Here is a 14827-nt window from a genome sequence, read left to right as displayed (position 1 = left end):
CCGGAACCCCCGCCTCAACTTGGTGCCCGGCGCGTGGGTCCGCCGGCGGCCAGTCGGACGGGGGTCGCGGGCCCCTGCGCGCCAGGTCTCTGCGCATCCGCCGGCCGACGTGCCTTCGCGGAGCGCGGGTCCTCTGCCGGCAGGGCGCTCGCGCCATGAACCAGAGCCCGGTGTTCGCGCCCCGCAGGGGCGGCTCTCCTCGGCGGGCAGCCGGGGCCGGCGCGCGGCGCAACGAGAGCCAGGACTACCTGCTCTTGGACTCGGAGCCTGGAGACGACGGCTGCCCTCAGCCCCCGCGGCCGGCCTACGGCTACTACCCCTGCCTGTGAGTGCGGGCGCCGCGGGCGGGGGGCGGCGGCGGGAGGGGGCGAGCCGGGGCCGCGCGCGTCTGGACAAGAGTGTCACTCTCCCGGCCGTGCGAGCCTGGGCTGGGCCCCGAGCGAGCGGAGGGGCGCGCGCGTCGAGGTATTGTCCCCTGTGAGCACACACGGGTGTGTTGGCCGCGGAGAGCTTGACCTCGGGGTACCGACTCCGCGAAGGGTGGGCAGGTGTCGGTCTGGAGCCCCAGCGGCTCCCCGTCTGCTCGGACCCCTTGTCGCTGCGCCGAAGGCACGGGCTGCGCCGCGAGACTCGGGGTGTGAGGGGGAGAGGGCTACCCCGCTCGGGGTCCCCGGCGCTGCGTGGCGCGCCCCGCGTCCGCTGCCTGCCCCTGCCCTCGGGGGGCGCGCTCGGGCCCTCCCGCTGCCAGACCCAGCACAAGTTCGCAGGTGTCGGTGGAGGGGCGAACTTGCCCCCATAGCCTGCGCCCGGCCCCCAGGTCGCCCGGTTAGGTCGCGGACAGGGAAGCGCCAGCGGCTTTCCCACCCTGAGCGCCAGGCGTTCCCCGGGGGCGCGCAGGGGTGCGGGGCGGGAGACTTGTCCGCTGGGGAGGAGAGGGGGTCGAGGTCGTTTGCGGGGAGCTCGGAGCAACTACAGGATTTTGTTTAAGAATTATTTAAGAATTTTTTTGCGAGGGAGGTTCGGGGTTGGCAGGGGCGGGCAGAGGGTGGGAGGAGGGAGAAGCCTGCCCTCCCCCACACGCCGGGGAGCTCACGGGCAGCTGGCAGAGAGCATTTCTGCCTCTTTGTCACTTCCCTCGATGGGGTAGTGTGGGTTCCTGACGTTCTTTCCGCACGCGGTTTCCCGGGGAGAGCAGCTCTCAGCTGCAGTTGGGTAAGCAGCTCCCTTGTGTGTGGTGGGGGTGCTGGGGGACGCTCACCTCCCCGCTCCAGCCCCCACTGCCAGGCTTCTGCAAACCCACGTCAGGTCTGCCCAGAGTCAAGCCCTGGCGTGTTCTCTTTCTCAGGAAGAGGTGAGCGCCTGGAAATGGTGCATCTAATTTCTTCCCGAGATAAAAGAAAAAAGTTGGAACTGGTTCCATTCATCTATGAGCGCTACAATTTGAAAGCATTTACTATTATCTTTCTTCCTTTTTCAAAATTTAAGATATATGTCACATACCATAAAGTGCACCCTTTTACACTGTATAGATCAGTGGTTAATATATCCACAGAGGTGTGAAGAATTATCATTATCTAACTCCGTGACATTTTCATCATCCAGGAAAGAAATCTCGTACTTGACATTGAATTAGTGAAAGTATTTCTGTGTGTTGTATAGCACAGTGCTTCTCAAACCTTAATGGGCGGATGAATTACTGGGGAATCTTGTTAGAATGCAGATTCTGAGGCAGTAGGGCCTAGGTGCAGCCCAAGGTTCTGCATATCTAACCATCTCTGAGCCGGTGCTCTGGACCACAGTCTGAGGAGCACAGACATACATGCCAAGAAAAATAGGAAGAAAACAAATCAATCCTGGATATTCTGAATACAGCTATTTTCAAATGTGCTTTGAGAGTATATGTCTAAAACATAAGTGAATTATTTTTTTTATTGGCTTAGACTTGAGACCTGCTACGCGAGGGTTAGATACTTGGTAATGTCGCCTGCGGCAGATTGAACAACTTTAGAAAGCTACACTGCTTTTTAACAATTGGACTGTCCTGTAGAGAAAATTTAAATTTTTTTTTTTTTACCTGATCATCCTATAATCATTTGTTACTGTGTGGGAGAAAAATGATTTGATTTTAAAAACTTGTGGTTGAAAATTAAGAGTGAGAGAGACTAAGTGAAGTAATAATTCCAAATTGCCCTGTAAACTTTCGCCAGTGCTTTCTTCGAATGTGACCCATTGCCGTATTGATTTATCCACTTCCCTACATCACCTGCTCTCTAGAGAACAAGCATTCTCCTCTCTCACTTCGAGAATCTCAGACCATTCCAAATGTGTAGACCAGGGCGGCAGAGAGATGACACATATTTTAACGGGCTTCAGTTCGTAATGAACACCCCCCTATCGTGTCAAAGATACTATGATTAATTACAGAGTGAACCATATTCCAGAAGAAGAGTTTGGTTTGTCTAAATCTGTTATTTCCCAAAGACTCTATCGTTACTTTTCATCACTGTTTATTCTGGTGAGGTTTTTTATTTTTTCCAGTTGAATAATCCAGTAAGTACAAACTTTAGACCAGTCAACAACAGCACTTCACACCTATGATGTACAAGACGGAACCAAAGAAAACCACTTCCATCTGGTGGAGAGTACAAAAAAGCCCTTCCTTACGCTTTTGACTTGGGATGTAAATGATGTCATCTATTTTCCTAGGCTGGGAGGTGTGTTACTTGTGAAAGTGGCAAGCATTATTTCACTGTAGATATGGGCATCACCATTTTCTCAAATCATTGAGATTTTTCCCTTACAAGATCACAGATTATTGCAAGTTGTCATTTCTGTGGGATAAATTCTATGACTTTCACTAAATTCCATTTCATAGTTTACATATGTGGAAAGATTTTTATGTTACATTGTTTATATCATGGGGCTTTTACTACTGAAAATTATGGCAAATCATCTTGTTTGAGAGCAGTTGCATATTTTCAGGCCTTAATAGTTTATAAGTGGTAACATTCAAAATGATGTTTAGGAAAAAAAAGATTCCCTTCCTCTCTCTTTCCTGCTTTTAGTCAGAAACCAGTTAATACACTTTCTTTTGATCAGTGGCTAATGGTGACTAGCAAGAAATGGTCCAAATCTTCCCCAGGTTCCAGGAGGTTTTACTTCACTTAGAAGTTAAAAGTTTGTCTCTAGTCCATTATGTTTGAACATGGGGAAGAACCCTGGTCTTAACAAATAATGTGGAGGGTTTCTAACTACTCAAGATCTGAAATACAGTCCCACTAACCTTCTGCTTGGGAAAGACTGACTAAATGATTATGAATAATGAAACAGTAAAGTGTTGATAAAAGCTCTTGCAATGCAGTAGACTGAGATAATCTGAAAAAATTTATGATTACAAATACCCAGTAAAACTGGATAAAATATTTAAAATGATTTCAAAACATTAAGTAATTTTACAATCAGTGAGAAAGGGTTATTACCATGTGTCCGAAGCAAAGAAGTTAAAAGTGAGAGTGTAGCTCCTGTTGAACTGAGCTGTGGCTGCCTGGTGGATTATGCATCTGTGTGAACACGGAGGTTGGAGTCTAATGTCCGCATGGAACAGAGATGGAGCTAAGGCCTTGGCTCCCGATGAGACACGGAGCTGGGACTAAGACATGCCTGCCGCCTGAGACCGGGACCCTTCCTTTAATGAAAAATTAGGCTGGAAAAATGCCACCAGCAGTAAGTGAGAACAAGGTACCCGATTAATAAGAGAAAAAGAAATCGTCTTCTAAGAATTGTATTCTTTGCACCTATGTCATGTGAGTTTTTGCTTTTGCTTTTGTTTTTCACACCACCTGCTGACCTAGAAATGTTCATGTCAAAAAATACTCCTGGGGATCCTCGAAGAGTTAAATACAAAGCCGTCCCTAAGCAATAGTACCAATCATCTAGACGTCCAAGGATTTTCAAGGAAACAGCAAGCCCGCTGAAGAAATGCTCACTGTGATACATGACCAGACACACAAGGAAATGATCAACCGTTCTCCACGGATGGGAGTGAGCAGATGATATAATCCACGGGGAGAGTCAGCGGAAGACACAGCAGGAGTTTTTAAACTTCAACACTTGACATAATATAAAAACATGGAAGGGAATGTAAAATGGGCATGTATAAAATGTCGACAACATATAACAAGAAATCAAACCCTAAGAAAATAAAAGACCAATTTTTTAAAGACAAAGAGAAAAATCTACAACTGAAAAATAAAATTTTGGAATAACTCAATGGGAGAGTTAAAATGCAGACTAACCACAATTGATGATAATATCCAGAATGCAGAGACTTAAATAAATGAAAAATATGAGCATTATTGAGTTATGGAACAAGAAGATAGGAGTCCCAGAAGGAGAGAACACAGACAACAAGGGAAAGGCAACGTTTGAATAGATAATGGGTGATAATTTTCCAGAAATGGTGAATTCTCATATTTATGAAGTATAACACTATTAGTACAAACCAGAAAACTAAACCCATTTAAACATATGTTGAAACTGCAGAACATTAAAGACAAGGGGAGATATTTAAAATGAACCAAGATACAAGTGACTTGAATAAGTTCTAAAATGAAAATATATACAATGGAAATGTACTCACAGTGTATCTCGATACCTGTTATATAATGTGTAGCTTGTAAGCACTGTGGTTTTTCTTTTACATGAAAGAAATTATTAATGTAATGTTTTATACAACGTCGGTGTTCCATTGCTCATAGGATCTCTTTAAATGTGAATACGGACAGAAAGGGATTCATATGTAGTGGCTTAGACGTCAGAGATAACCCTAATATTCATTACGACCTTTGAAAAAATAGCATCTATAACCACAAAGCAAAAACCTAGACTTTGGTTAAGGGTTTGCTGTTTGGAAGCTGCTAGTAGGGGAAAAGCAAATGTAAAAATCATCTTTGCACTTGCCTCCCTTTTTTCATTTACTAATCGACATCTGCCCCAACTCTTGGATTTATGGTGGGTCTCTTCTTTGGAGGTCTGTTCTGCATGACAGAAACTACCCATTTTGTTTCCAAACCTCCCCTGGTTTGGAGTACTCAACATCTGCTGATAACAGATTATTATCATGAACACTTTTTTTTAAGGGAGTGAGCTTTGCAGGTTGTGGAGTTACTGACAGATGAGCTGAAAGGCCCACATTTATTTTGTAAGAGAATGTTTATTTACCTCTAGGAAGACATTTGCATTTTTTTCTAGACAGTTAGTTCCTTGTGTTATAAGAAGTAACTTCATAAGGCAACTCATCTTCGCCTCCTGGAGAGTAAATCATAAAGGGAAAACATTTTCTTGAGTCCATTCTTGTTTTTCTCCCTCTTTTATAAAATATGCTAAATATAATTGGATCCAGTTGGATGAAATTACCATTTGTGATTGCTCTTTGTTTAAGAATCTTCTGGGACTTTCAGTACTAAGGGAGAAGGGCTCATCTATATGCCAAATTTCAGTTAAACATGGGCGTCTAAAACTGGTATGCTGTTCAAGACTTTTAAGCCATTGGAATTGATTGAATCATATTTCTTATAGAATGTCTGTTTGCAGCAAGCATATAGAAATGAATGTTACAGATTCCCAAACAACAAATATGGTTGCAGCATAACTGTTGTCTACCTAATTCAGGGAACTCAGCCAGGACGAAGAGGAGAAGTGATGTTAACTGGAGCTATTTACGTTGAGTGTGAGCTGCTGTCTCTGAGAGGACTACTTGAAAATATTTGCATCTATTTGGAGGACTAACAGTTTTGAATACCTACCGCATAGCAGGTCCTTTTCTTCCTGTCATTCCAATGTAGTTTGCTCTTCTGAGTGGCCACTGGACTCTTTGTCATGTTCATCTTATAAATGGCAATGCTGACATTCAGAGACGTTAAGCCGTGTTGAGGCAGTGACACACCTAGTACGTTGTTGAGCTGGGAGGTTGCACAGTCCCTACCCTCAGCATCCCACGCAGTGGGATACGTGGTGGCCCATGGCTTTGGAGAGCACACTCATCATTTCTTCTCTGTCTTTTCATAGGGACGTGAGAGCACACACTGGCTCTGATCTGCTGAAGCAACAGTGTTGTCCTGTACTCATCGTTATCAAGTTATGCTCTGGGCGAGCGGACAAGATGGGAGGGAAGGTTACCAAGAGCATAATCAGTCTGCTTCCCCTCTGCCTTCTCTTTCTATTGAAATCATCATCTCTGAGGATCAAGCTTTATATTCCACTTCTTCTTTCATGAAATAGTTAATCTATTGATTCATTCATCTCTGTGGACCTTATATGATCACGTGCAGCAATAATGGAAACTGGCTGGATTTGTCACGGGCTGTAGCAGCTCTATGTGGGAGACTCTTCTAAGTGCCTTGTAGGTGTTAACTGACTTCATACTTGCTCAACAAGCCTATGAGGTATGCACTTTTATAGTCCCCGTTTTACTGATAAGAAAGAAAAAGATACCACAGCAGAGAGGCTGAGGGAGTGCTAAAGATGACGGGCTTAGTAGTTGACAGAAAGAGGAAGGAAGACAGGGAGGAGTAGAAGACTGTGGTATCACTTACCAGATTAACAGGGGAGCTAGGGTTTGAAACACTGCCGATCTTTGTCACCAAAGGAAAATAACGGATGTACCCAAACTAACTAATCCGTAGATGATTTACTTATTTTACCCAACGGCCCACAAGCTGAGGACCACCCTGCAGAGGTTACAAAGGAGGAAGCTCTCTTTCATTCTTCGTTTCTGTCGTTGGGATGATGTCACTTCTGCGCCGCGATGTGGGCGTGGTGAAGTGCAGATGTCGCGGTGAGATCTGCATCGTTTTTAAAAGCATCTTACGTGGTATCCATCTGAAAGTGTAGACTGCCAGAAGCAATCACAGTGTGGCTAGCCACGTTAAGACTCACTGTCTGCTCAAGACATGTTTCATCTTTAAGTTCCAGTATCTCTGGTTCGTAGCACAAAGCCATGCACGAAATTGGGAAGAGATCTCTTTGTGGGAATTATCAGCAAAAGCATCTTGGGGGTTATCATTTAAGAATTGAGAATGACATGTTTCTAAAGCTCTTTTTGAAATTCTTTAAGGCAGTTAAACTGTAATAGATAGAACTAGTTTTAATTGTTACTATGTTAAGTTCTTTTGGACAAGAATTTTGCAATGAATAGATCGAAGGGTGGCTCGTGGTGGTGAGAAGGGGATCCCCGGGCACACTGAGAATCCCAGAATGTTGTCTGCAGAACATCTTTTCTTCTGGAGGGACATTGAGGGCCAGACACTGCATTCCATTTTGCAGATGCATTAATTTCTTTCAACAAATATTTGTTTAAGTTCCTTTGATGTGCTAGGCATCTTACTTGGAACCACAAACACCATGTTTCATTGAATCTAAAGTTCTGTCAATTGTGTAGCCTGCCCTGATGTTTTATATTTTTGTTTTGTATCTATTGAAATAGCCCTTTATACTTAATTAGATACAGATTTGGGTCATATGTAACTCTTATGCACATGTGAAAAACGATACCTAAACAAAATAAATTTGGTTAAAGTGTTCCCCACGTTCCTTCACATCCAGAAATGGACTTTCTGAGTCACTTTTCAACTCAAAATCTTCAATGCCCATGTTTTCCCATACAGACTTGTCCTTGGAGCCAAAAAGAATGATGGTGATACAGTATTTCTTTAAAGAACTCAAAGAACCCATGATAGACCAAAAGCTGTTGGTGCTAGGCAATTAAAATGACTTTGCAATTACAGGGAGCTAGCCTGTTTTATTGACAGTTCCTAGTGATCCCTTAGCTAGAGTTTGGGTCAATGAGAGAGAAGATGGGACAGGAAAGATTTCAAGGCAAAGGACATCCTTTCTGGTCTGTCCAGAATTTGCAGGGTTTGAACTTTATTCTCTAGCTGATGTTAAAACACAGGCAGGACTATGACAGTCTTTTGCTTTACTTATATTAGCTTCCTCGATCCTCCCAGCAAACTTGTGTGATAGGTTCTATGATTTCCTCCTGTCAATGAGGAGGCGGAGGTTTCAAACATGTAAGGTAACTTCCCACTTAATGTTCCTCAAGTGTCTGAGCCAGAACTTGGCCTTCTATTTGAGGGGTTGTGTGAGCTCCTGTGTGTTCACTTGTCTTGTTTTCCACCTTCCTTGTCTGTAGTTCTTTCCCTCCGGCGGAACGGCATCTCCCTGAGGACAGGGATCTAGCCTGCAAACAGTGACTGGAGACTCAGGCAATGCTTGTTGAATGAATGAATCCGTGTTTCTTTTATACCAAGTGATTTCAGTGGGTTGGCCTTTTCTCTAAAGTTCCTTTCTCTCCGGCCTCACGTGGTGTTGCTAGCCTTTGCTGCTAAGGTACCATGTTTTCTTCTTAGCTTTTTCAGAAACACTGCAATATTGGCGTTTTATGTTCTTGAATCTCAGGTCATTTGATGAATTCTAAGAGCATTCTGGTATATGCTTGAGCCCTAAAATGTGCCTGTTAAATATTTTTAATAATCCTACAAACAAAAAATATTAATATAAACCATTTCTTTTTTTACATTGTATTGACAAAACACCCAGGGGAATTTATCTTTTTCGTTTTTACTAAAATGGTGAGAGGAAAAATACTTGAATTTTAAATAAGTTAAATGGAAACAAATTTGTAAAAACTGAACTTCCCAAAACCAAAACTCTTTATGTCGAGGAAAGTCTTAAGTACTTGAATGAAATAATCCAACTTAAAATCAAGAAAGTGAGAAAGCCATGGTTAAGTGAAAATGGTCTGAAAGTTGCATATTATTGATAATATATTGATAAATTTGCTTTGGACCAAGTTGTGCCTGGACAAACCTTACAGTAGTCAAAGTCATCTAGTTGATTTTCATTACAATCTGTCTTCTAAAAATTGGATCAATTATTTTCAAATTGTTTTACAACCTCTCTTAGACCCAGAGGGGCTTAGCACTCTTCACCCTCTTTCCTTGCGAGAGTCAGAGATGCTCTCACTAGAACCTTATAGTGAGAGGCATTTACTAAAGGAAGAGTGTTGCACTTCATGTCAGGTAAACACAGAGAATGTATCAGCAGCCTCTTGTCTAAACGTATGTACAAGAGAATGAGGACCTGGTTTGCAAATCCTGCTATATGTCAGAATCCCCTGGACTGTTTTTTAAAATAGAGTCCCGGGGCGCCTGGGTGGCACAGCGGTTAAGCGTCTGCCTTCAGCTCAGGGCGTGATCCTGGCGTTCTGGGATCGAGCCCCACATCAGGCTCTTCCGCTATGAGCCTGCTTCTTCCTCTCCCACTCCCCCTGCTTGTGTTCCCTCTCTCGCTGGCTGTCTCTATCTCTGTCAAATAAATAAATAAAATCTTTAAAAAAAAAAATAAATAAAATAAAATAAAATAGAGTCCCTAAGAATTATGAAAGTCCAACTAAACCAGAATTACTAGGAGGATTACCTAGGAGTAATATTAAAAAAATTCCCTGGAATTTGGGAATTCTATTGTTTCAGGTACTTTAGATTCACTATGAAAACCAGAGTTAGGAAATAAACAATTTAAATCAAGAAAACCATTACTGTGTATTTATCCAAGAACAAAGCTATGAGATTTAAACATTCATTTTTCTACCTAGGATCCAATGATCAGATATTATCAGATAATTTGGGAAATATTCTATTTGAATTCATTAAATTCTCATCAATTACTACTATATACCAGGTGCTATTGATATATTTTAGGAGAATAAATGATGTGTCTATATGTTCTGCTTGTTACTGTGTCAGGAAAGTAATATAGTGTCTTATGAGAAAGCATACACGAAAAATGACCTTTTTAGTTTATTTCTTAAATAAAAGTATGATGCAGAAATTTTATATTTAAACTAGAGGACAAAGGAATTTTATTTCTATCTTGATATTGACCTTCTTCCTGATTTGGATTATCTGTAATTTCAGAAAATATAGAGTAAGTTTGTACTTATTCAGATCACCCAAAATTTTACGAGATAAAAATTTCCCAAAGGTGGAAAATTTTCTTGTTAAATAAGCTTATTTTCACTTAGCTGGCTTTCTTTTTCTGAATAATATGAACTTTTCAAAAACTTTTTTTTGGAAATTCTGCCTCCTGTGAGTTAGTAGAGTAGATTACCTTGGCTGTCATCCTATTACAAAACAACTAGATTCTGCATAAAACAGTTTGTATTTCCGTGCTTACAGGAAGTGAGGAGAGTAAGCACCCAGCCTCTGTCTCTGCACGGACGCAGGACCCAGGCCAGCAGAGGAGCACTGCACACTGAGTTCTCTTGAAAGACAGAAGTCCTGAAATCAGGTTAGGGAGACCGCCTTGGGCCTGAAACTCCTCAGTTAACACTGGTCCCCTAGGTTCTCTACAAATTGGTGATCCTTGATTATGAGTGTGTATTTATTTAATTCATCTTACAGAAGAAAACAGCCATCACGAGTGGGAGTCAGCAGAAACCACATACGAGGTATAAGTCCCCCAAGGAATTCGTTTAAGAGTTAATGATAAGAATATAAAATGACTCTGTATCAATTATGTAAAGAAATAAAGATGGAATCCCAAACGTGAACAAGTAAAAGAGATTGTCCAAGATGAACTAGCATATGGAAAAAAAAAAAACCAAAAAAACAACTATCATAAATTTAAAAAATGTACTGTTGAGATAAAAAGATCAATAGATGAGAGTTAGCTGTGGAAGACCACATCCAGCCTGAAAGGGAGCTGCGTGTACGGGAAGAGAAGTGACCCGTGCGCTAGAAGTTGGGGAACCAAGAAGTCTCTCAGAACGCAGAAAGAGAACATAAACTGTGAGAGAGGCTAACGGAGGGCGAGGCTGGAATCGGAGAGACGTTCCATATATTCCAAGCCCAGTCCACAAGGAGCACAGAGAATAGATGAGGAAATAACTGAAAAATATTGACGACATCTTCAGAACCAATGAAAGAGATGGAGCCATGGTGAGGCCACAGCACGTACGTGACGATAAATAAGGAGAGGTCCACACACAGGTGCAAGGCCCTGCAACTGGATTAGAACAGCTCATGAGAAATGATCTTGTAAACAGCCAGAGAGTATCAGACCACGTGCTGCTAGTCCTGGAAAAATTATCAAAATTCAACATTCAGTGTATGGTTCCTACTGATCGTGTATCGTTTTCACACTCTCATAAAGTCAAAAAATTATAAGCAGAGCCGTCGTAAGTCAGGACAGTCTGTACTAGACTGGAAGCTTTTCCTAGCAGGATGGTCTGAGGTAGCAAAGAAATGGGAACAACGAAACGGATACCCGTTCTCCTATTATAGTAACTCTGATTTGTGGGTTTAAAAAAAGGGCAGAACTAAAACACCCAACAATATCATGTAAGCTGGGAGGGAGTTACCAGATTTAAAGAAATTCTGAAGTGATGTTGCTTCAGAAGGGTGATGCTTTAACTGCACGCTGTAAATTTTCAAAGTAGCCTGTACAAAACGTACAGCCATTAGAGACAGTGTGTGGCTCTACCAACCAGTGGAGGGGAGAGAAAGACAAAGAGGAAAATAAAGAACTGGGGGAAAAACAAGCAAGGAAAAAGAAGTAAGATAAGTTCAAACCAAAAAGTAAGATGGTAAAAACAAGTTCATATATATCAGTTAAGATAATAAATTTAACTGACAGAATTCACCAAGGGGGGAAAACAGATTTACAAAATAGATTTTTCTTAATCCAGCTATTTTTCATTTAAATACGAGACATTTCTAAAACATAAGGACATGGAAAAACTGGACATCAAGAGAGGAAGGAAGATATATCTGGCCAATGCAAAGAGAAATATGGGTAGGTACACTAAACCGAAAGAGAAAAATGCTTTAAAGGAAAAAACATTAGTAGGGAGATAGAGGACCACTACAAAATTATAGAAAGTATGATTCATCTTACAAGTATAAAAGTTAAAAATTTGCATACCTACAATGAGGTAGACTTAGAAATAAAAGCAAATATTGAAGGAACTGTAAGAGCCATATTGAAAACCTAGCCTCATAGTGGGAAATCTCAATTTTTTATAGGTTGAATAAAAATTATAAATAACAACACTTGAAAGTTAAATTATCCAGCATGATTTATTAGACATTTATAGAATCTGACTATGTAAAGAATGTCCACTTTTTTCCAGGCATGTGTGAAACGTTGGAATTTGTTGAGTTTTGCTTTATCGTCTAGCACATAAATTTTAATAAAGGAATATGTATCTCATAGACTATCTGATCACAATACAATTGAATTAGATACGTCTTCTGAGGCAAGAGAAACAAAAGCAAAAATGAACTATTGGGACTTCATCAAAATAAAAAGCTTCTGCACAGCAAAGAAAACCAACAAAACGAAAAGACAACCTTCAGAATGGGAGAAGATATTTGCAAATGACATAACTGATAAAGGGTTAGTATCCAAATGTAGAAATAACTTATACAACTCAAAACCAAAAAACCAAATAATCCAATTAAAAAATGGGCAGAAGACATGAACAGACATTTCTCAAAGGAGATATACAAATGGTCAACAGACACATGAAAAAATGCTCAATATCACTGCTCACCAGGAAAATAAAAATTAAAACCACGAGATATCACCTCAGCTGCCAGAATGGCAAAAATCAGCGACACAGGAAACAGCGAGTGTCGGTGAGGATGCGAGAAAAAGGAACCCTCACATAGGAAAAATAAATCGTTTTCACAAATTTAAAAATTATTCATTTATATATACATTTCATGGATAAAGGAGAAATCAAAAGAAAAACTTTAAAATACTTAAAAATAAATTATAATGAAAATATCATATATCCCCCAAATTTAAAAATGTGAGACACAGTGGCCAAGTTTTAGAATAACGGAACATACCAAAAGTGACTCATGAAAATATAGAAGTCCTAAATAGTTTTATAACAAATAAAGGAATTGAATCAGTACATAAAAAAATGTTCTCATAAAGAAAAGACAGACTCAGACTTTTTAAAGTAAGTTTTAATAAATTTTTTTCCTTTTAGATTTCTATTTTAATGCCAGTTAGTTAACATACAGTGTTATACTCCTTTCTGGTGTACACTATAGTGATTCAACACTTCCATACGTCACAAGTGCCCTCCTTCATCCCCATCACCTGTTTCCCCATCCCCACCCACCTCCTCTCTGGTGACCATCAGTGCGTTCTCTAGATTTAAGAGTTGTTTCTTGGTTTGCCTCTTTTCTCCCCCCATTTGCTTGTTTGGTTTCTTAAATTCCACATATAAGCGAAATCATACAGTATTTGTCTTTCTCTGACTGACTCATTTCACTTAGCATTATATTCTCTAGATCCATTCATGTTGCAAACGGCAGGATTTCATTCTTTTTTATCACTGAGCAATATTCCATCGTATGCATATACCACTTCCTCATCCATTCATCAATTGATGGACACTTGGGCTGCTTCCATATCTCGGTTATTGTAAATAATGCTGCTATAAACATCGGGGTGCGTGTATCCCTTTGAGTTAGTGTTTTTGTATTCTTTGGGTAAATACCCAGTAGTACAATTGCTGGATCATAGGGTAGCTCTATTTTTAACTTGTTGAGGAGCCTCCATACTGTTTTCCAGAGTGGCTGTGCCAGTTTGCATTCTCATCAACAGTGTAAGAGGTTCCCCTTTCTCCACATCCTCCCTGACACCTGTTGCTTCCCATGTTGTTGATTTTAGCCATTCTGACAGGTATGAGGTGGTATCTCATGGTGGTTTTGATTTGCATTTCTATGATCAGTGATGTTGAGCATCTTTTCATGTGTCTGTTGGCCATCTGTATGTCTTCTTTGGAGAAATATCTGTTCATGTCTTCTGCCCATTTTCTAATTGGATTATGTGGTTTTTGGGTGTTGGGTTTTGTAAGCCCTTTATAGATTTTGGATATTAACCTTTTATAGGATATGTCATTTGCGAATATCTTCTCCCATTCCATAGACTGCCTTTCAGTTTTGTTGATGGTCTCCTTTGCTGTGCAGAAGCTTTTTATTTTGATATAGTCCCAATAGTTTATTTTTGCTTTTGTTTTCCTTGCCTTAGGAGACATATCTAGAAAAAAGTTGCTATGGAGGTTACTGCCTGTGTTTTCTCCTAGGACTTTTATGGTTTCATGCCTCACATTTCGGTCTTTAATCCATTTTGAATTTTATTTTCTGTATCGTGTAAGGAAGTGGTCCCGTTTCATTCTTTTGCATGTGGGTATTCAGTTTTCCCAACACCTTTTGGTGAAGAGGCTGTCTTTTCCACTGGATATTCTTTCCTGCTTTGTTAAAGATTAGTTGACCATAGAGTTGTGGTTTTATTTTGGGGATTTCTGTTCCATTCTGTTGATCTTTGTGTCTGTTTTTGTGCCAGTACCGTACTGTTTGGTTACTACAGCTTTGTAATATAACTTGAAGTCTGGTGTTGTGATACCTCCAGCTTTGCTTTGCTTTTTCAAGATTGCTTTAGCTGTTCATGCTCTTTGGGATTCCATACAAATTGTAGAATTGTTCTAGTTCTGTGAAAACTACTTTGGTATTTTGATAGGGATGGCATTAAATGTGTAGATTGCTTTGGGTAGCATAGACATTTTAACAATATTTGTTCTTAATCCATGAGCATGGAATGTCTTTTCATTTCTTTGTGTCCTCTTCAATTTCTTACATCAGTGTTTTGTAGTTTTCAGAGTACAGGTCTTTCACCTCATTGGTCAGGTTTATTACTAGATATCTTATTGTTTTGGTGCAACTATAAATGGGATCATTGTCTTAAAATC

The 14827-nt window shown here is 40.7% G+C and overlaps 1 protein-coding gene across 4 annotated transcripts in view; it reads left to right on the top strand.

Annotated features, from left to right (window-relative positions):
* Nucleotides 1-6: 6 nt before the first annotated feature.
* The window catches only part of TRPC6 (transient receptor potential cation channel subfamily C member 6), a 101836-nt gene continuing 87015 nt past the window's right edge, over nucleotides 7-14827 (top strand). For all 4 annotated transcript variants that reach the window (XM_034665630.1, XM_034665632.1, XM_034665629.1 and 1 more), the window contains exon 1: nucleotides 7-325. In XM_034665630.1, coding sequence (XP_034521521.1) covers nucleotides 156-325 — 170 coding nt within the window. In that variant the 5' untranslated portion in view covers nucleotides 7-155. The remainder of the gene's footprint in view (nucleotides 326-14827) is intronic.

The sequence above is a fragment of the Ailuropoda melanoleuca genome, chromosome 8 (assembly GCF_002007445.2).
Source record: "Ailuropoda melanoleuca isolate Jingjing chromosome 8, ASM200744v2, whole genome shotgun sequence".
Classification (NCBI taxonomy): Eukaryota; Metazoa; Chordata; class Mammalia; order Carnivora; family Ursidae; genus Ailuropoda; species Ailuropoda melanoleuca.
Note: the sequence above shows the minus strand (reverse complement) of the source record. Positions and strands in the feature narration are given on the sequence as shown.